Source organism: Chlamydotis macqueenii, chromosome 5, assembly GCF_036417535.1.
Source record: "Chlamydotis macqueenii isolate bChlMac1 chromosome 5, bChlMac1.mat, whole genome shotgun sequence".
Classification (NCBI taxonomy): domain Eukaryota; kingdom Metazoa; phylum Chordata; class Aves; order Otidiformes; family Otididae; genus Chlamydotis; species Chlamydotis macqueenii.
In genome coordinates this window covers 38,631,229-38,650,962 of record NC_141560.1, presented here as the reverse complement: position 1 = coordinate 38,650,962, position 19,734 = coordinate 38,631,229, and the positions used below count along the sequence as shown (strand labels likewise).

General features: G+C 46.2%; 1 protein-coding gene across 5 annotated transcripts in view; it reads right to left on the bottom strand.

Moving 5' to 3' along the window:
- Positions 1–5,935: 5,935 nt before the first annotated feature.
- Positions 5,936–19,734, bottom strand: part of SMOC1 (SPARC related modular calcium binding 1) — a 133,215-nt gene continuing 119,416 nt past the window's right edge. For 2 of the 5 annotated variants that reach the window (XM_086749466.1, XM_086749469.1), the window contains exons 11-13: positions 18,579–18,826; positions 11,348–11,398; positions 5,936–9,390 (exon numbers count right to left, since the gene is read on the bottom strand). In XM_086749466.1, coding sequence (XP_086605592.1) covers positions 9,374–9,390; positions 11,348–11,398; positions 18,579–18,826 — 316 coding nt within the window. In that variant the 3' untranslated portion in view covers positions 5,936–9,373. The remainder of the gene's footprint in view (positions 9,391–11,347; positions 11,399–18,578; positions 18,827–19,734) is intronic. The other 3 variants (XM_086749467.1, XM_086749470.1, XM_086749471.1) reach the window with 3 other exon arrangements.

The window sequence follows — 19,734 nt, the reverse complement described above, 5'->3', positions numbered from 1 at the left end:
ACCGGGTCCTGCATACTTTCATCTCCCTGCAGGCCCATGGGGTCATTTCCCAGCCCTTGCCCTCTCGGCTGGCTCCTGCTCTCCAAGAGCCAGCAGTGCTGGTGGCGAGCACATCTGCTCCCAGCCCAGCGGGAAGCACAAAAGCTTCAGCTCCGGGAAAGGACTCATTGCCTTTGACTTTTGTGAAAGGGCTGGGGGGTGTTTGAAGGCAGGGAGGGGGAGCCAGCCTTTGGGGCTGACTCGCTGTCACAGCTGCATAGAAGCATCCAGGTCCCCCCAATGCTGAGACTTAGATGACAAATCCCATTCTGAGAGTTGCAATTGCCTCCTCTCTGGCTTAAAAAAACCTTTGTTCACCGGCTCTAACAAAACTTCATTCTCCGTCCTGCAGCCAGTTCCTGATGCCTGCACACTCCTGTCACTCAGCCCAGCTCTGGGACAGCACCCTCTGGTCCTGGACATAAGCCTCAGCATGGTCATGTTGCTGCTTTGGGATGGAGGGTGGTGGTGGGGTCCTCCCATACCAGGGACAAGTGGCTTACAAACCTGTACAGCAGCCCCAGCTGTGGAATCAGAGGAAATGTGCATCATTCATTCATAGAATATTTTTGTGTTTAATTTGTCCTTGTCCAGAAGATCCTTGATTGCACCAACACCACAGTAATTGCAATTGAGATAAAAGGGTGGTAACAAGCCCTTTGAGGCATGACCATCATCGAGGTCTTGATAGCACAGAAACAGATAGCAACAGAAGGATGTCCAGGAGATCTGGTCATGCTTGAACATAAGTTCAAACCCAGGAAATTTCAACCCATCCCCAGTCACACTTTTGTGTTAACTGAGGGCAGGTTGTTTCTCATATCATTCACCTGTAATTGCTTTTTTCTTCTGGGGAAAAAAAAATAAACAAAAACTTTTTTTGGCTTAATTTTGCCAGGGAGTGGTCACAAGTCTGACCATGGTGCAGCAGCTGCATGAATGGCAGCAGCAGTTGCTGAGCCCTGGCTGGCTCTGGCCACAAACTGAAAAGCACTTGTCACTAAGAATAATCTTTGGAGTATTATATGGAGGGGAAAAAAAATAAATGTTTTTAATGACCATTGTCATCTGTGTGCATGTGTCAGCAAGCTTGTTAATAACAGAGCCATGTGCGCCAGTGCGCTTAGTGCCCAGCAGAGAAGACAGGGCTCCCAATTTGCCTCCATAGGGTGAAGGGATTAAGGCCCTCCCAGCATTTAAATGAGTTTTTTTTAAGTATCTAGACAATTCACACCATGAATAGGTACACACACACCCCAGCCTTCCCTTCACCCAGGGCGGGGTCTGTGCTTTGCCCAGCAGCATTCAGTGGTGGAGAGAGACCAGCACCCCAGGCCCATGGGGCATCTGGGCAGCCGGCTGGGGGGTTGCTCACACTTCCCACTGCTCCCAGTCACAGAAACCCCCAGTCCCTCTCCACCTCAAACTGGGAAACCCAGCCCTTCCCTACACTTGGCCTCAGGTGGTAATTTCATAGAATCATAGAATGATTAGGGTTGGAAAGGACCTTCAAAGTCATCTAGTCCAACCACCCCTTCCAGCTTAGACATGGAGCCTGCAGGCATGATGTGAGGTTCGTGAGCTCATCAGATGTTCCTGCTGCACCTCAATGTGAGTGTTCACCACTGCCATTGTCACGCACGTGGCAAGCTGAGTGGGAGCTGCGGCTAAAGGAAAAATCATGACCCACCCCACTACTCATTGCTGGACACGCACTCAGAAATTGGCCCAGTTTGAAGAACGCAATAAAAAATAACACAGGTCTAGGAAGTACTTTGAAATTGGTGTGAAATCTAGGTGAGTTAAAGAAATAAACCATCCAAGCAAGATTATTTTTTTTTATCTTATCTTCCCAAGAAGATATCTCTGTTGTCTCACAAAATAAGCTTGCATTACAAAAACACTGGTCTCATTTTGTGAGAATTATTTGTGTACAGTTTAGGTACATGGAAAAGATGTAGGACAAAGAAAAAAAAAATCTCAACACAAAGGCTTCTGCAGTGCTCTCAGAAGGTTTCCTGGGCACCTCCTTGGCACTAAGGCATACTGTACAGAGTGCCTCTATCAACACCACGGCTGTCCAATAAGCTCTTAAAAAAGCTATCAAAAGAGACTCGATTGCCTTTTCTTGTTCAGTAGCATCTTGGGTAGAAAAATAACAGCAACCCCAAATGTGAGGTTTTTTTGGCTCTGCTGTTTTGTTTTTTTTTCCTTCTTATTTTATTCACGAAGGCATGAAAAGCAACTGATTACCTTGTCGTAAGAGCGTTTTGTATGCGGCAAAGCCCTTCAGGTACTCCATTTTCTCCTCTGCCAGCTTCTGAGCAGTCATTTCTGCTGGACTGCTGCCTGCAGGGTCTCGCTTTGTGTTCATGCGCTCACGCCAGCTGCCTCACGGCAGGTCAGCACATGCTTCTCTGCTGAAACTCATCCTGTTGACTTGGACTATTTCTGCAATTTATCAAGTGTTCTACTTCTACCTTTCATAGGTGCTCACAGCCCCTCCCAGTTGGATACCACCGGGAAATTTTATAGTAGAGCAATTTCCTAATGCTGCTGATGAAAACCCTCAATAGACCTGGCCACTGGAAAGATTTCCCCAGAAAGGTCTCTGACTTTGACACTGAACTCAATGTATTGTGAGTTTAAATAGGTTGCCTTTCGTCAGCTCACTTACGAGAATGTCTTCTGGGACAGTGCCAGAAGCCTTACCAAAGTCAAGACATATCACATCCAGTGCTGACCCCCCAGTCATGAAGCCCGTTATCCTGTCAAAGAATGGAATCAAATTAGTTTGATGCAATTTGTCCTTTTTTTTTTTTTTTTTTTACAAATTTATAAATCTGTCTGGGGGATTAGTGAATAACTGGTCCATAGCTCACTTTTGTAAGTTTTCACAGTGAGATTGTAGGACATCAGGTCTATAATGCCCCAAGTTTTTCTTCACCTCTAGTTAGGTGACATTGTCATGCCATCCTTAAGTCCCCTGGAATCTCACATGTAGTCTACAATGCTGCAGCACCAATCCTACATTTCCTATTTTTCCTTTTCATGCTTCAGGATGTTCAAGAGCTCTGGACCCCCACTTTATTGGTCTCTACTTTGTTTCCCTTGCAGCAGGCTAGTTTACTGGGATTTTGACCCCAGCTCTTTTATCAGTTTCACATCTGTTCTATCCTTTAGAGCATCTCTTCACAGAGCCTGCCCACCAGTTTTCTGAATTCATTGATACTTGCTATTTTATTTTTTGGAGTCTAAGTACTTTAACTCCTTTTACAAAGTCTGGCATTCCACTGCATTTCAAGGAGAAAAAGCTTGCAGCAAGCATCTGAACACCTGAAACAATCGTAACAGCTCAAGAGATGCAAAAATTCACATCGACATTGGGCTGCAGATGAACTGATCCAACGTCAGCCACCTTCATACAGCTTTGCCTGTTAAAACTTGCCAGCTTGTAGCAAGAACATCCAAGTCACTTCAGAAATAGCTCCATCTCCTCAGCCAAATGCTGCGTCAAGTCTTTTCTGACATGGTGAAGTCAGCAGGGATTACTCGACTGGTCCCAGCCAAATTCATGACTGAGGGAGATGGCAATTGTACTTTGTGCTGTGCAAAGCCAGAGCTGTCCTGTATAATGGACATTCAAACTCTGCAGTTTTTGTTGCTTGTCACACACCACTGAGATGCTACAGAACTCATTTCACCAAACTGAAGACAAAGGTCATGCACAGTTCAGTCCTTAATTCGCATACCAAAAAGCAATGAATTAAGGATCTGTTCTGTACTGGGACTCAATTTGTCTGTTTTAGTAAGGTGAGCTGAATTCATCAGGCTCCCAGATCCTGCACTGAGGAGCTGCTCTGAACTCCAAACTAGGGCCTCCTTGTTGTGAATTGCACGCAGGAGAGCTGGGCCTGCTGTTCCTGCTGGCACCAGAGGGGAGGCAACCTCAACATTCAGAACTCACAAACTTCTGCCTCCCTCGTCACCCAACAGGCACCCCTCCGCCTGCAGCACAGCACAGGCCTGGCTCAGGCAGAGCACGAGAGCCACCCACCGCCGGTGCCTTGTCCTCAAGGGGATGCTAAGGACACAGCGAAGCCACGGCTCCTCTCCTGGGCTGGGAGCCAAAAGGCCCTCAGCTCAGTCCCAATCTGTTGAAAGAACAACCTAACGTGGAATAAAAGTTCATCCGTGCTGTTGTAGGAGATGGGGACATAGGTTTGTGCACGTAGCACGGAGCTGGTGGTGTTTTCTGAATAAAAACTCGACACCTCCTGGTGCGCGCAGGCACAGCAGCTACGAGAAACAAACCCAGCCACTGACATCAGTATGCAGGCCCTCGGACACAGAACAGCAGAAAGCATCATCGCTTCCCAAAGCAGCCAGCCTCGGGTTTTCTGGCAAACACTCCGTACAAAGTACTCACTGTTATACTCCTCCTTCCTGAGGTGGTGGTTTTTTTAAGCCACTTTGTTTTGAAGGTGTTTTCCAAACTAAGGAGCATCACTTTTGCAGATCACGCTGTCCACTTTAATAGCAGCTTTTGCAGGGTTGCCAAGTTATTTTGCCTGAAATGGCTTGCAACGGCTGGCTGCCGAAAAGTTGGAAGGTTGGCATTCTGCATATGGATTTTGTTAGTCGTGTCAAAGTTAAAGGGGAAAGGAATGAAGGATGAAGAAAAGTCTTCTGGCAGTATCACTGCTGGAAGCAGAGGCAGAAGCAAGCTCTTTGTAGCTCTTCTGACTTGCTTACAGAATGACTGCACCTCCAGAGAAGGGTGAAGACCTCTCAGCGTACCTCAGAAAGATGAAGCACGGCCAAATAATTGTTTTTTAAGAAATTATTCTTTTCCTATTTTAATTAAGTCTTGCAAAACTCAGATGACAACTACTGCTTGTCCCTCAGCCCCAAAAGACATTATCTTGGTAATACAAGGAAATTAGCTCCATTTGCCAGTTTATTCTTCAAAAATCCAGACTGGCTGTCACTCATCCCTGCATTTGCTCCTTAAAGTTCACAGTACTTTTATCATTTAACTTGCATCTACAGACACAGTCTTATCAGTCCTTCCCCTCTGCCCACCTACACACAAGCCAGCCTGTGACTACTACACAAGTAGAAAGCCTTCCTTGAGGACTGCAATTGCCTCTCCTTTGATGTGCAGTAAATGAGTTGGCTTCTTATTAATTGCAAGAGATTTACATGCAACCAAGGGAAGTGACGTAGACATGAGAAAAGTGGTCATATCTGCTTGATGGAAATGGTGTGTGGTCTCCTCCATCATAGACCTGGTCCCACATCCTCTGATGAATGCTACCTCCCTGTAGCCTAGGAAAAAGCATATTTTACAACAGTAGCAGCTTCCCAGCATGGCTTGTTACTTGTCACCTCTGGGGATTAAAAGGTTTTGGACAACACCTAGAAGAAAGTATTTCAGGCTCCCATGTAGTGAAGCTTGACCTGCAAAAGTAATGTACGAGGGCTGCAAGGTGAAAGAGGATGAGGAGGTGTGAGGTGCAGTGCCAGTGTCCTGACTCTGGTTTAGGGAGACTGTGCTACAAGATCCCACTCGGCTGTGGGTCCCACCTTCTGCGGTGACTCTACTCTCCTGCTGAAGCTTCACAGCCTTTCTAAGGAGCCTGGGCAGATTCAGGCAGCTGTCATCAAACCACAGGGAAACACTCTGGGGCATGTTTTAATTCAGCCTCTCCTCATACACAGGAGAGAAACATCTAAGGACCTCAGATCCCAGCCAAAGCCTGACACATGACTCCAGGAGCAGGAAAGTCCCTTTCCCTCTCCTACAGCACTGCATATGCAACAGAACATCATGTGAAAGAGAGGAGTTCTGGAAATCAAGATTCAACAAAAAACCACCACTAGACACTGGAGCAAAAGTTATCTATTTTATTACAAAACCAAAATCAAACAGATGCCTTTCAATCTAACAAACAATGCCATAGGCAGAAATGTGCTGGGGCAGGGTAGAGTTCAATATAAACCCAGGCTGTGGAAAGTAGTGCCTTCACACAGATGAATCCCACTGTAATGCCGTTCCCTCCAACACACTCTGTCCTTGGAGGATCAGCAAAAAAAGGAAAGATTTTTGCTTCTGGCAGGAAGAGACAATAACTTGCACCATGGAGCCCTGGTTCTCTTCCCTGTCCCAGTTGTTTTCAGAAGTCATTCAAAGTAGAGCTGGAGAGGCCCATGAGGTCTTGAAGGATGAGACATGCCCAGGGTCTGCTTCCAGGCACAGCACTGACAACTCCCCATGCCCCAGCTTCAGCAGGATGCTACTGAAGCAAGGCAGAGCAGAACATGCTCACCACTGCCAGATAAGGACACGTTTGGCCTAGCAGCCAGGTGGACTGGCCAGTTATCTGGCAATAAAAGCAATAAGGGAAGAGGGGAGCTGAGGCACTGCTTTCTTCTGAGGAGTACAGACAGTTTGGACAACTCATAGGATGGGCTATATGAATGTCTGCGTGATCTTCCAACACACAAACCCAGAACAAGTAACTCAACCCCTGTCCAGACATTACACAATAATGCCGGTTGGGTCTTGCATGCCAATGTACAAGCGTTGCCCAAGCTGTTCAGGGGTGCGTGCAAACCCAGCAAGCCAGGATGCAGGGACTGGGAGTTGTCTTGTGAAAGTAAAGGGGAAAGCAATATAAATGCTTGGACCCCAATCCATCCATAAAGTCAGCTCTAATATAGCAACATGAATGCCCACCAATACCAAAGCTAACATCAACAGCCACCCCTTGTTTGGCTTCCTTGAAGGACTGACCCAATTTTAATTGCAAACTACATGTGAATACATGCCTTTTTGGGGGGGAAGGACACAAGGATGAGAAAAAGGAGATCTGCAGAAGGATTTATGTGACAAGCAGGAGCACTGGCTGGCTGGTTTACTGACATTTCTAGAAGAAAAGATGCAGTGATTTTTCACAGCTCTGCATTCCCCCCACAATCTTGTGGGGCACTGCCTGGCCCCAGTGGCGAGCTGACAGAACTCCTACAGGCATCCAAGTGGGTGCTTTTGCTGGATGCAACTATACATTAAAAAAACCAAACCAAACACTCATCAGCAGCCAGAGCTTTTAATTCCTAAAACTAGCATATTAAAAAAGGAGAGTTTTTTTTTTTTTATACAGTTGGATACATTCTTTACTCCTACAACAGGATTAATGAGTGACAGGGACATTTCTAACTATACACTAAACCAAATAATTTCAACACACAAAAGATGTGCCCTGGGCATTTAAAAAGAAGATTCAATCAAGAAAATGGGAGCTTGTAGGCCAAAAAAGCACATACATTTTATGTGAGAAACCAGGAAGATCCAGCAGCAAGATCTGCTCTTGCTAAAGAGACAACTTCATTATATTATGATGGTGTGATGTATACTTCAGAGATTAGAAGAGGTGTGGTGTTTTCAACCATGCCAAATGCTTTAATTAACTCCAGTCTCCTTCCCAGAGAAAGAGTTATTACTACTCTTAAACAGTTATTTATAGAAAGATTTTTTGGGGTTTTTTTTTTTGGTAAACTTCCCATATTGTCAACAAGGCACTAACTTACTGCATCAGGACACTCCTGCAGTGATGTTTATCTCACGCTGTCATCATGATGACACGCCACAGAGTGAAGATGTTGTGCTGCAACATCATTTACCAAAGCAACAAAGCCTCAAGGGACAAGCCCAGTCTCTACTGTAACACAATGCTGTTACACCATTGTTGGCGTGATCTCTTATTAGTCATCATCTCTGACTACAGGTTCTTAGTCCAGATATGAGTGGCACAAGGATGGCCAGGTCTGAAGTGGGAGGCTGCTTAGAACATCTCCTATGAACAGGTGAGTGCTGCCAGTGGCTGGAAATGCACAAAAGAAAACACTGTGTTCCATCACACTACCCAAACCTAGGATTGCTGATATGGGTGTTCCTGCCCTGTCACTTAGTTCAAAATTGTATGAGATTAAGAAACAAAACAACTCTGAAAAAACTGCTGGAAGTTGAAACAGCCCCTGTTGCCTCCAAGAGACCAGGTTCCTCAATCCAAGTCTTCACTGTTATTGCAATGTGACACTGGAGTGTGGTAAGACAGGAGATCCTGATAACAGTGAATTGGGTGAACCGGATACTCTAAACCAGGCAGGCACACCACTGTGCAGGAGAGGAGGAGCTTGGGGTTCACAACGACCAAAGACAAGAACAGTCTTGCAGGCAGTCCTTTACCAGTGAGCGTGGCCCAAGCTGTAGTGTTGAAACAGAAGTAAAGCAGACTCTTGGGGACCAGCAGCATGATTGTCTCTTTCCACACTGACAAATACATTCTTTGCTCTTCAGCAAAGCAACAGATGCTATTTTTAGTATGCTTCTCAACAGTTTTATTGTTGTACAACATATAGATGAACACTATCAGAGAGGAAGATTCAAGACTTCTCACTCCACTGACTCTACTAGGCCTACAGCTCCCACATCCTTTCTACAGCGTTAGATTCCCGAGGCATGGCACATCTTTGCTAAGCATGCCTTCTGAGCCTGGATAGCCATGTATTTGCAATTCATTTCTGCCCAACTTGCAACAGGTGCAGAAAATACTTTTGTATGTCCTTAATAGAACCCTTTTCTATCCCTACTTTAAGCAGCTTTGCAGTGCAACAATACTTAGGTGAAATCTGTGCTCTCTCAAAAGCCCAGTTGCCTGCGAGTTGCACAGGGCTTTACAGTAAGAAAAGAAGGGGTTCAGCTGCTCCCAAGAAGCATGTGGCACTGCGTGCACATCTGCAAGCACAAGTCATGCTGATACACCTCCTCCTTTGTGCATGGGGATGTTAAAGTTTGCAACTGAATGACGGTTTGGTGGCAGAAATGAATGCATTACTGTACTCCATTAAATACAAAGTGTCCCTCTAGCCCTAACAGCCTTTGAAAGCAAAGGGAGGAACAGAACAGTGACTCCAACCCCTGTACAAGACAACTGTACAATTTACATATATATTTATATACAGTATATAAAAATATCTTTGAGTCCTAGTGAACTCAATTTTACATCATCAGTAGCTGTTCCAATTTTAAAAAGTCATGATCCTGTTTCCCCCCCACTCTCCAAAGTAATAGATAATGGCATTGAAAAGCAATTAAAAACAAACCCAAACCAATTATTAAAAAGTGCAAACGTTCTGGGTGCCACTTCTGCTACGTTGGATGTTGCTGATGCTGCATGCTTGCTCATAAGCAGCAAGGTGTCTGTCCATCTGTCGCTGGATCGATCTTTCCTTTAGGTCGGCTCGTGCCTTCCCTTCCTGTCTTCGGCTGCTACACCAGGCGACCTACTGAAAGGGTGAGGTGGGCAATGAGGGGAAAAAAAACAAAACCAAAAACAGACAACAAAACAGAAGCAGGGAAAGTGAGGAAAAAAGGCAAATTAAAACCAAAAGGGCACTTGACTGATAAAGATACAGTACAGCCTCTGCTGCATCCATGGCCCCAGAAGGCTGAGATCCCAGAGTAAGCTGTGAGGTTGAAAACAACTGGGGGCTAGTGAGACAGCCTTGCTGAAAAAAGCATTGAATGAGTCACACAGAGTGCTAGGGACTGACGTATTTTTAAACATAAACCACCACTTTCCTCTCCCTCCCCCTCCTTGGAAATGGGCATGCAGTCTAGGGAAACAACTCCGACATCTCTCCCTCTGCTCTTCCGCCTGCCACGGCTGATGCAGAAGCCAGCTGCTGCCAGGCTGCCCTGCCACCACCTCCCCCTGTGAGCCACAGCCAGCTGCCTCCTCCCCTAGCAGGCAAGCAGGCAGAGTGAGGGCAAGCCGCCTCTCCCCACCTCCGCAACAGCACAATGCAGCAGTCTCCCTGCTCAGTGGCTCTTGGAGACCTGCTTGCACCAGGCACGCTGAAGCCTACCAAGCTACTGAATCTGTGGTGGGAATACAGCGTCCTTGGAGCCGGGGGTCCCAGCACCCTGCTGAACTATTACTGTCCCAGTGGATGGTGCAAGAGTGCTGCTTGGCATTTCAGATGGATGCACACACTCCTACACTTGTTTCTTCAGAAAGCTTTTGTTAAGCCCCTCAATCAAAGGTTCTTAAAGAAACCAAAGCTATGGGATCAGAGCGAGAGCTCTGTGGACTAATTACAGGAGAAAACACAGCAAAGAGAAGGCAGAAGTATGGACGTGGTTTTTGGAAAGGAGAAAGGTTACCAGACAGGCCACAAACAGTGCTAACCGACATGCCCTGCCACGGCAGGGTGAATATTGTCAAATGCAAAATTATTCCAGATAGTCATCTTTGAAATTGACTGCAGAGCTCTGCAAAAGGCGCTCACGGTGCTCAATGATCAGCTCATAAAAAAGCAGATTGACTTCAATGTCTGTACATGCAACGCAGTGTGTGAGTGGGGAGCAGGGATGACCTGTCCTACACTAAGCACTCTGAGCGACTAGGAAAGATTGAGACACAGTACACAATTTTTTAATGCCTCCACTCAGCTTTTAGCAGCAGACAAAAATCAAATACATGCTCACAACTGAGGACACACCAGGAAACATCACAATATCAATCTATAAGGCTTAGCTGATCTTTATCTTCAGTTCTTCATTCAGCTCATCTCATCAGGACCAGGTATGGTACCCAGAAAGGTAAGGAGGACAGCAAGAGGTATGGGAAGACTTCAGTCATTAAGCAAATAGCCTAGGTCTTTTCAACAACATATGTTGGAGGGCTATAGAAAAACAAGTGGCAGGGACAAGACAGGCAGGGGAGAACTGCTCACTGTTTCTCACAATCCAAAATGAGAAGCACCCAAATGAACCCACGAGGCAGTGGGTCTAAAAGTAAAGGAACTAAAAGTTGTTCGTGCCTGATGAAAGGGTGTGAGTCACTGCCACAAAATACAGAGGAGAGCAGACCTTCACCAGGACAGAGAAGAATCTTCTTGGGAATGTGTCCACAGGGTAATGCAATGTAAACACAACAAATTGCCTAAATCATTCCTTGCTAGAAGCAGGGAGAATAGGATAGAGGAGTGTTCCTCCCATAGCTGCTGTATCCTATTCTAATTCCTGAGCAATGTACTGTCTGGCCCAGCTGAAGACAGTGCTGGACTTTGAGATGATGCAGCAGAGCTGCATGTTATTATATACACAGCTCTTATGAACAACTTTGGTTTCCAGCTGTTTCTATAGTCGTATTTGTGAACATAGGAGAGCAGGGGAGAATGAATTTTGGGACACATGGTTATCACCAAAAAAAAGGAAACATTTTGACAAGATACTCACTGAAAGGGTTAAGGCCTTGTCTTTTTCCATTGGGGAAACTGCTCAGGCTACCTGTAAAATCCAAGAACCACATTAAAGGCAAAAAACGCTGCAGCATGACAAAGGAGCCTCCTCCCCACTGCCTGCTGCCAGAGGGCACCGTTCAAAGGAGCTCCCCTGAGTGTGCACGCCACAAGTCCTGCCAGCACTCCTGAAGATCCACAGGCAAGAGTCAGACTAATGCTTGAGACGAGAGATGTTAAATACCTGGTGTTGTAGTATCTGAACATCATGAGATACAGAGGTTTGGTGTAGGCAAGAAGCAACAATTACAAGGTTAAACTAAACTGTGGAAGGAGGAAGAAGAAGAAAGGAAGGATGCAACTAGTGAAATGAAGTTTCCCAAACCAGTTTCTGCTAATAGCAAGCAAAATAATGTCGGGGGGGGGTGGAGGGGGGCAGCCAGAAAAGTCAAGGTGTAGGAAATACAAATAGTCCAAGTTTACTAAATCTTTAGTTTGGATCAAACAATCAAACAAGTGCCTAAAATCACAGATCTGAACTGATCTCCAGCCGAAGGGCAGGAGCAGACAGCAGAGCTGTGACTGCATCATGAGATACAGGCACACACACCCTGCACCAGACGGAGCTCATGACAAGGGCTCTCACCTCAGCAATGAACCTGCACCTACCACACGCTGGGTACAGACAGCTCAGGGATTACAGGAGCTCTCGAAAGCACTCCTAGCTGCTTGGTCTGATTTCAGATGAGGGATTAGCTGGAAACGGGCACTCCTGCTCCCAGCCAGAAGCAGTGAGCCTGTTGCTACCCTCCACTACGGCCCAACCTAAGACTTATCTTCGATTTGTGCGTGCATCGACCTGACTGCACAGCTTGCTTTGCACTTTAAGTACTTTGCACACTCGCAGCTAAAGCAGACTTAGCTCCGTGCAAGAGCAAGATGAGCAGAAGCTCGGGGAGCAGGGGTGAGACCGGGGAAGCCCCAGGGACGCAAAGCTGGACTGCACAACAGAAGTGGAACCACTGGGAAGGGAAAGAGAGGAGGACAGAAAGGCGGCAGTGGCTGAGTTTCATATGGGTCGCAAAGCACAACCTGTTGGCTTTACAGCTCATTAATAAGAGAAACTGTATGAACGTGGTAAGTTACGTCAAGGCCCCCGAAGGCTGGCCTCATCTCGGCCCTGGCAAGATCAGAGGACCCCTCGTTGTTCGCTTATTTTTGTGCCCCGTGTATAAAACGCAGAGCTCCATTGCCAAGAGGCAGATTCCTCCAGAGCTAACCGGGACTCTCCCGAGAGCCTGGCGATAAAAACCCAGGCAGGGCCTTTACGAGCCCCGGCGCCCCCCGCTCCGGCCGGGCCGCTCCCGGGGCCGGGCCCCTGAGGGCGCTGCTGGGCCGCGCACGGCCCGGGGAAGCCAGAAAGAATCTGGAAAACAAACAAAACCAAAAAAAAAACCCCACCTTTCGCACTCAGTGCGGCTACGCCGACAGTGCGTGGCTGCGAATGATGCCCTGTTTGTCTCCGGAAAGAGGCGGGGAGCTCCAGGTCAGTTGACACAACGGGCAGGGAGCATCCCTGAAATGGGAGAGATGCTCCGGGCTGGGCAGGGTGCTCGGCTCCAGCAGCCTGGTAGGGCTTTCCCCTACTTTCCGTGGGTCTGGCCCCACACATCCATGCTGGGAAACCACCCTGAAGCTCATCACCTGTCGCTCCATCAGCCAGCTGCCTTCAGTATAAACACAGGCCAGCCCCAGATACCCACAAGATGACAAAACCCTGCCAAAAGAACCCTGCAGCGAGCATGAAGCTGACTTGAGAGAGAGGGAGGAATATGGCTGATAGCGACAGCAGGCTGCTAACAGACACCTGGGAAGCCCTTGGGTACTATAGGGTAACATCCTTCATTTACAACGTTTTATAACACAGAGTATTTGCTTAGCCTCATAGGTACACTGTTTTGGGTAACAATTCTAGCCACATGAGATTAGGTCATTAGGTGTCTTTCAAAAGGAAAAGCCCCAAGGAAACCCCAGCAGCTTTTTATAGGTAGAAATGATTCCTCAAGCTTACTGAGCAAAGCTCTCACCATTGATGGAGAGGGGAACACACTACCACAAGCCCTGCCTCATCTCCTTAGCACAGTGCTGATGTCCTGGTTTGTACTAACCAGCAGTAACTTTATTCAAGATTAAGAGTGACAAACTACAGCATCTCTACTGAGCTTTAAGGTGGGATATCTGAACAAGACAAACAAAAACAAGCACCGAACCAGTGAGGTTCATTTACACTCTAATCTAATTGTAATTAGATATACTCTGAATTTCCTTTTATTAACCCAGTCATTACCTGGATACAGTTTTCTCACAGCCTCTCAGACTGCTGTCAGCTCTCTACCATCATCAGTCCAGAGGCAGTGACACAGAGCATCCTCATTCCCAGAAGCCTCCCAAGCACATAGAGAATCAGTAATTTCTGCAGACGCCAATAAGAAGGGTCCCAAATATCACTGAATTAAATCTGCTGTTTAGATTATCCATTCACTAGCAACCTCTCTTCCCACACCTCTCAAGTGAATGGACCACAAGACAGGGACTGGGGGCACAAGACCCCTCCCACTGTAAGGGAAGATCAGGTTCCTGACCACCTGAGCAACATGAACATACACAAGTCTGTGGGACCTGACAAGATGCATACTGGGACCAGTACTGTTTAATATCTTCATCAGTGACAGACAGTGGGATCAAGTGCACCCTCAGCAAGTCTGCCAATGACACCAAGCCAAGTGGTGGGGTTGACATGCCTGATGGACAGGATGCCATCCGGAGGGACCTCGACAAGCTTGAGAAGTGGGCCCATGCAAACCTCATGAGGTTCAACAAGGCCAAGTGCAAGGTCCTGCACCTGGGTTGGGGCAACCCCCAGTATCAATACAGGCTGAGGGATGAAGGGATTGAGAGCAGCCCTGCAGAGAAAGAGTTGAGGTACTGGTGGATGAAAAGCCAGATGCGAGCCAACAATGTGCACTTGCAGCCCAGAAAGCCAACCGTATCCTGGGTTGTGTCAAAAGAAGCATGGCCAGCAGGTCAAGGGAGGTGATTCTGCCCCTCTGCTCTGCTCTGATGAGACCCCACCTGGAGTACTGTGTCCAGCTCTGGAGCCCTCAGTACAGGAAAGACATGGACCAGTTGGAGCAGGTCCAGAGGAGGGCCACAAAAATGATCAGAGGGCTGGAGCAGAAAGGCTCAGATAGTCGGGGTTGTTCAGCCTGGAGAATAGAAGGCTCCAGGAAGACCTTATGGCGGCCTTTCAATACTTAAAGAGGGCTTATAAGAAAAATGAGGAGAAACGTTTTACTAGGCCCTGTGTGACAGGACAAGGGGTAATGGTTTTAAAGTAAAAGAGGGGAGACTCAGACTCAATATAAGGAAGACATTTTATAACAGGAGTGGTGAAGCACTGGCACAGGATGCCCAGAGAGGCAGTAGATGCCCCATCCCTAGAAATATTCAGATTGGACAGAGCTCTAAGCAACCTGATCTGGTTGAAGATGTCCTGCTCATTGCAGGGAGGTTGGACTAGATGACCTTTAAAAGTCTGTTCCAACCCGAACTATTCTATGATTCTATGATTACTTTTCCTTCTTTCTATAGTATTTGCTCAGCTCCAGTAGAAAGCAACATGCTGTTTAATTACACACACACCCTTCCCCTAACTCCCCCTTTTTAATTAGGACACTTTGATCCTGTTTCTGGACTGTGCTCTTGGTAGCTGGCTGTTGGCACAGACAATGGCTGGGTTCCACCCTAGAAGTCCTCATGGCCTGTGAAGTACGCCCAGCACCTACCATCTGACAAGCTCTTGGATGGCAAAGCAATCACGGGATCTGAACTGGCAGAAGGAAACTTCCCGTCAGCTGGCGGAGGGACATTGCACTGCTTAATCCCTTAGCTCCTCTTTGGGCGTGTACAAAATGCTGACTTTGTCTTCTGAATTTGGAAGAATATAGAGGTAAAACTCAACTCCAGCATTTTGAAGCCAGCACAACTAGTATAAGCCTTGCTCAGATCTATGGCCCTCCTTTCTGAGATCATTGGACTTTAATTAATCTTGGGTCCAGTAACTTTCCAGCAAAGCTCTACAGTGCGTGCCTATCTCCTCTCAAGGACCCTGCCTTTTGACTAATGCACAGAGCTAAATTTGTTCTTTGATCACAGATGGTTCCCCCCTTAACTCAGGGTGCACAGACTGCACTGATGAATGCTAACTTTTAACAGGCTGTAAATCAGTCTGTTTTCCTTCCACAGTTTCTCAGACAATCCTAGATCAAATGATGGCAAAGACTTTCTGGTGTACTCCAAGCTACAAGCCCTCTCTGCCTGTTCTGCTCCAGTTTAAGAAACCGTTTGCAGGCTTCTGCAAGCCCTCAAAGGCTGACTCTTTGTGGCTACTCCATCCTGAGATCCAGGAATGACATTCTTCCATCTGAGTTGCCCCTGACAGAAACACATCTGGTTTAAGCAGAGGGGCAAGAGCTGTGCAAAGTGGCCACTAGACCTAGCAGACTTCCCAGTAACTTTCTTGGTCATCATAAGCATGGAAAAGCAGAAGGGCTGCTGGCAGACTGGACAGGTTTTTTCTTCTCTGAAGAACCACTGGCTGGCAGCCCCCACATATTTGGTTACCACTGGCATCAAGAACCTGCTGAGGAGGGGAAGACAGAACTATGCATCTCAGAGAGATTTGATTCTAAGCTGCAAAGAGCTCAGATTCAAGTTTTTCCCTTATGAAAATCCCAGCTGAATTCTCCCACACAAGTCTTATTTATTTAGAGTATCTAGTGTCCAAGAGGCATAGAACAGTGCTGATTTATCTATGCCCTTTACTTCCTTCAAGCAACACTTTCCATGTTTGGATGGAACTGTCCACAAAAAAAAAAAAACTCCAAAAGCAAAACACTGACAAAAATGCAGAAGCATTTGTTTTCCTCAGCATCCCAAACCCTACAACATCTTTGAGTTTTATTTTCAAAATCATGACAAGCATTCAGTTAGCCTAGTAGGAGGCATGCTCACCTGGAATGATGACCCATTTCCTTTTAGTCCTTGGGCTGCTAAATACCTAAACCAAGATTTGGAACATCTGAGGCAAGTTCATTTGTAATGAAGTATATCAAGGGGAAATAATGATTTTCCTTGCCTCCCTCCAACCCTTCCTCATTCACTCCAGACCAGAAAAAAACCTTTCCAATAAAGCTTTTGTTGAAACAAACATTTCCACGAAAAGCTTTGGTTTAATCTGACTGGCAGTTTACAACTGAAAGTACGTCATCAAAAAGGTTCCCAACTAGCTTTTGGCTCGGACCCACACTGACATCAGCCCCAGCAGATGTTTGGAGGCCATGGTACAGAGAAAGAAAGAGAGCAAATACATGGATTAGTTGACTGACTGCATGCACCCATGATCAGGATAAGGGAAAGTTGGAGAAGGGGTAAGCTACTAGTTATTTCTTAATTTAGAAGTTCTTGAGAATAGAAAGCCGAGCAAACATGTCATTTACCACCTCAGAAATTCAAGACTACATTAAAAAAAACTCATCACAAACTTGCTTACTGCACCTCTAGAGTACTCTCCCCTCAGTTCTTTCCTGCGTGTTAGTACCTGCTCCCTGCACTGCCTCCTCTACTGCTTTTTAGTCCTCACCATGCTTTAGCCCCGCTCAGTTCTCCTTCCACATAACTTACCCATTTATCTTTAATCCTCAAGGCCTCTGGTAGGTATGTGGAGCTATATGATAAGACAAGGTCAGAGCCCCTTTTTGCATACAATTCCATCCTCATAGAACTGAAGAAACCATGAAAGGTCAAGGCTGTGTTCTCAGCAAATAGTTTGGCAATCAGGCACTCACAACAACATCTTGCTGCTTTCTTTCCTCTTCACACAGGCTCAGAGATTCATATTTTCTTCCTTCTCTCCTTCCCCCCCACCCCCCTTTCCATAAACTAAATTTTGAACAGTCAGTGGGCCAAGGCAGCAGATTTCAGAGAGTCTTATTCCAGACCAAATAGCAATAAAACTTATTTGGCATGCTCATCTTATTGGGAAGGTAATAAAATTAAGGAACAGAGTTGCTATTTTGGTATGTCATTCCTCAGTAAGGTACTGATGACTAAGAAGAAATCTTCCACTGAGCTAGGGAAGCTGAATGCTTCTCACAGCTGACAAGTAATGCAACAGGCTTATTACGATAACTGAGATGTTTGCTTAACACCTAGAAAAGGCAACTGTCCAACACCCAAATACACCAACTCCCTTCCCACTTGTGCTAAACCTGAGGAAAGAAGTAAGGAGAGGTTAAACCTGGAGAACGCAAGCTACCCACACTTCCCAACTAGCATGATGTTATAACAAGAGCTGTCCGCACAGCCAAAACACCTGCACAGGAAATTAGTCCCCTGGAATCTCCCTGTTTGCCTTCTCCTGCCAAGCAAGTCTGCCCACAGTCAAGAATGACTGATAATTATTGAATTTGAGTTGAACAGTTTCAATTAATAAAATTTCTAAAAATATCAATTTGGTCCAAATCCCAAAAGAAGATGAGGTGAAGATGAAAGAGGAAGAAAGGAAGGAGGGTGGGTTGGTTACTTAGGCACTAAACAGAAAGGAAAATATGCTATTCATATGCCCTATTTCTCCCCAAATTTTCAACTGCAATTTAACTCTGAAAAAGGGCAACAGTACAGCCCTGTGCTTTCTTTCTGAGTTGTTCTCTCTGCATCATCCACTTCCCTGCATGCTGGATTTAGCAATGAAAATAAATATTATTTTTGTTAGTCAATAGGGTCTCTGAAGAAGGAGTGCATCTGTGCTGGCTCATACATCATCCAACCTACATGGCTGAGACAACAGAATATTGTTAGCAGCATATTACTCAGAAGGGACCTGATCTGAACTACAGTTTCCAAGGACTTCTACAGTACAAGCAGGGTCCTGGGCACGGCTCATCTTTGTGCCCTGTTTCTGTATAGTGCTTAGCACAGAAGTCCATGATAACGGATATAAGACAGAATGAATAACGAACTAAATTTGCATGGCAGGGTATTAATCTTACTCATTTTCTCACACAAACTATGGCACTTTTGAATCACCTGGGAGAAAACAGATTCCTGAGTTTGCTGTAGCCGCATGTCAGTCTTTTATTCTCAAGCAATGGGGAAGGAAAGGCACTCACCTCCTTCCTTGCTGACTCCCAAGCACCCTTTTAGCTCCTGAAGTGAGATCGACTTGTCCTTGTTGAGGTCACAGTAGTCAGTGAAACGTCGGGCACATTTCTTGGGCTTGGCTTTCTTCTTTACATAACGCTTGAAAGGCTTCAGCTCCCGCTTGTTGATGTCATTGCTGCTGTTGTTGTCCAGCTGGCTGAAGTACCAGTGTACCACTCGCTCCTCCAGCGTGTGGCTGGGGTCTGGCTCAGAGAACCTGGAACAGACGAATACAGGCCCCCGACAAGTGGGTGCTCTCACCAACACTGTCAAGCACATGCTGAGGAACCAGAGCTGCTCCCCAAGTCAGAGGCACTGTGCCATATTTAAAGAAGGCAAAATACGCAGGCCTTAGAATCTCCTCCTTTTAGCTGGGCTCTTTTAAGAGAGATTATCTAAAAATGTCCTTTAACATTAACAAGTGGTGCCAAGAGATTCCTGGAGACTAATACCCTCAGTAGCTCTGGTTCTCCTCACACCAGCTGCTGAAACTGTGCCTAATCCCAGAAAGATCCCCTTTAGAGGGCAAGAGGCAATCTCCATGGTCCTTTTGACCCTTGGGCTGCCATCCAAGTTACCAGCAGGAGTGCCGTGAGTGTCAGCTGTCATGGTAGTTTCTGTGATAGCAGCACCTAGACTTCAGAAAGGGAACAAACTCATTTAATGCAAGACACATTCGTTATTTGAAAATGTCCTTGGCAAGATGCAACATTCTTGCTGTATCTATTTATATGATCTGAACTCCTGTGCTATATTTTCAGCATATTTAATGCTTTTCACATGGTTGATTTACACATAAGAATTCCACAGCAGACAAGCACCACAAATCCATTAAAAGCAACACTACGGAACTGGCAACTTCAGCTTGCTTCATTTCTTACTCATTGTGATATTACAAGTTTGACATTATTTGGCTCACATTTTCTTTCTGTGGACAACATCAGAGAGGAGGAGGAGAAAAGGAGGAGGAAAGGCAATAGCTGAAGATGCACAAATAGAGAATACTGCCATTCAACGTCAAGCCACCACTGAAGAAGCACTGTTGTACTGTATCATTTAAGTGGTGTCTGCTGCTCTGCAGCAGCAGTAGGAAAGGGGTCATTCCTCAGTGACACCAAGAACCAG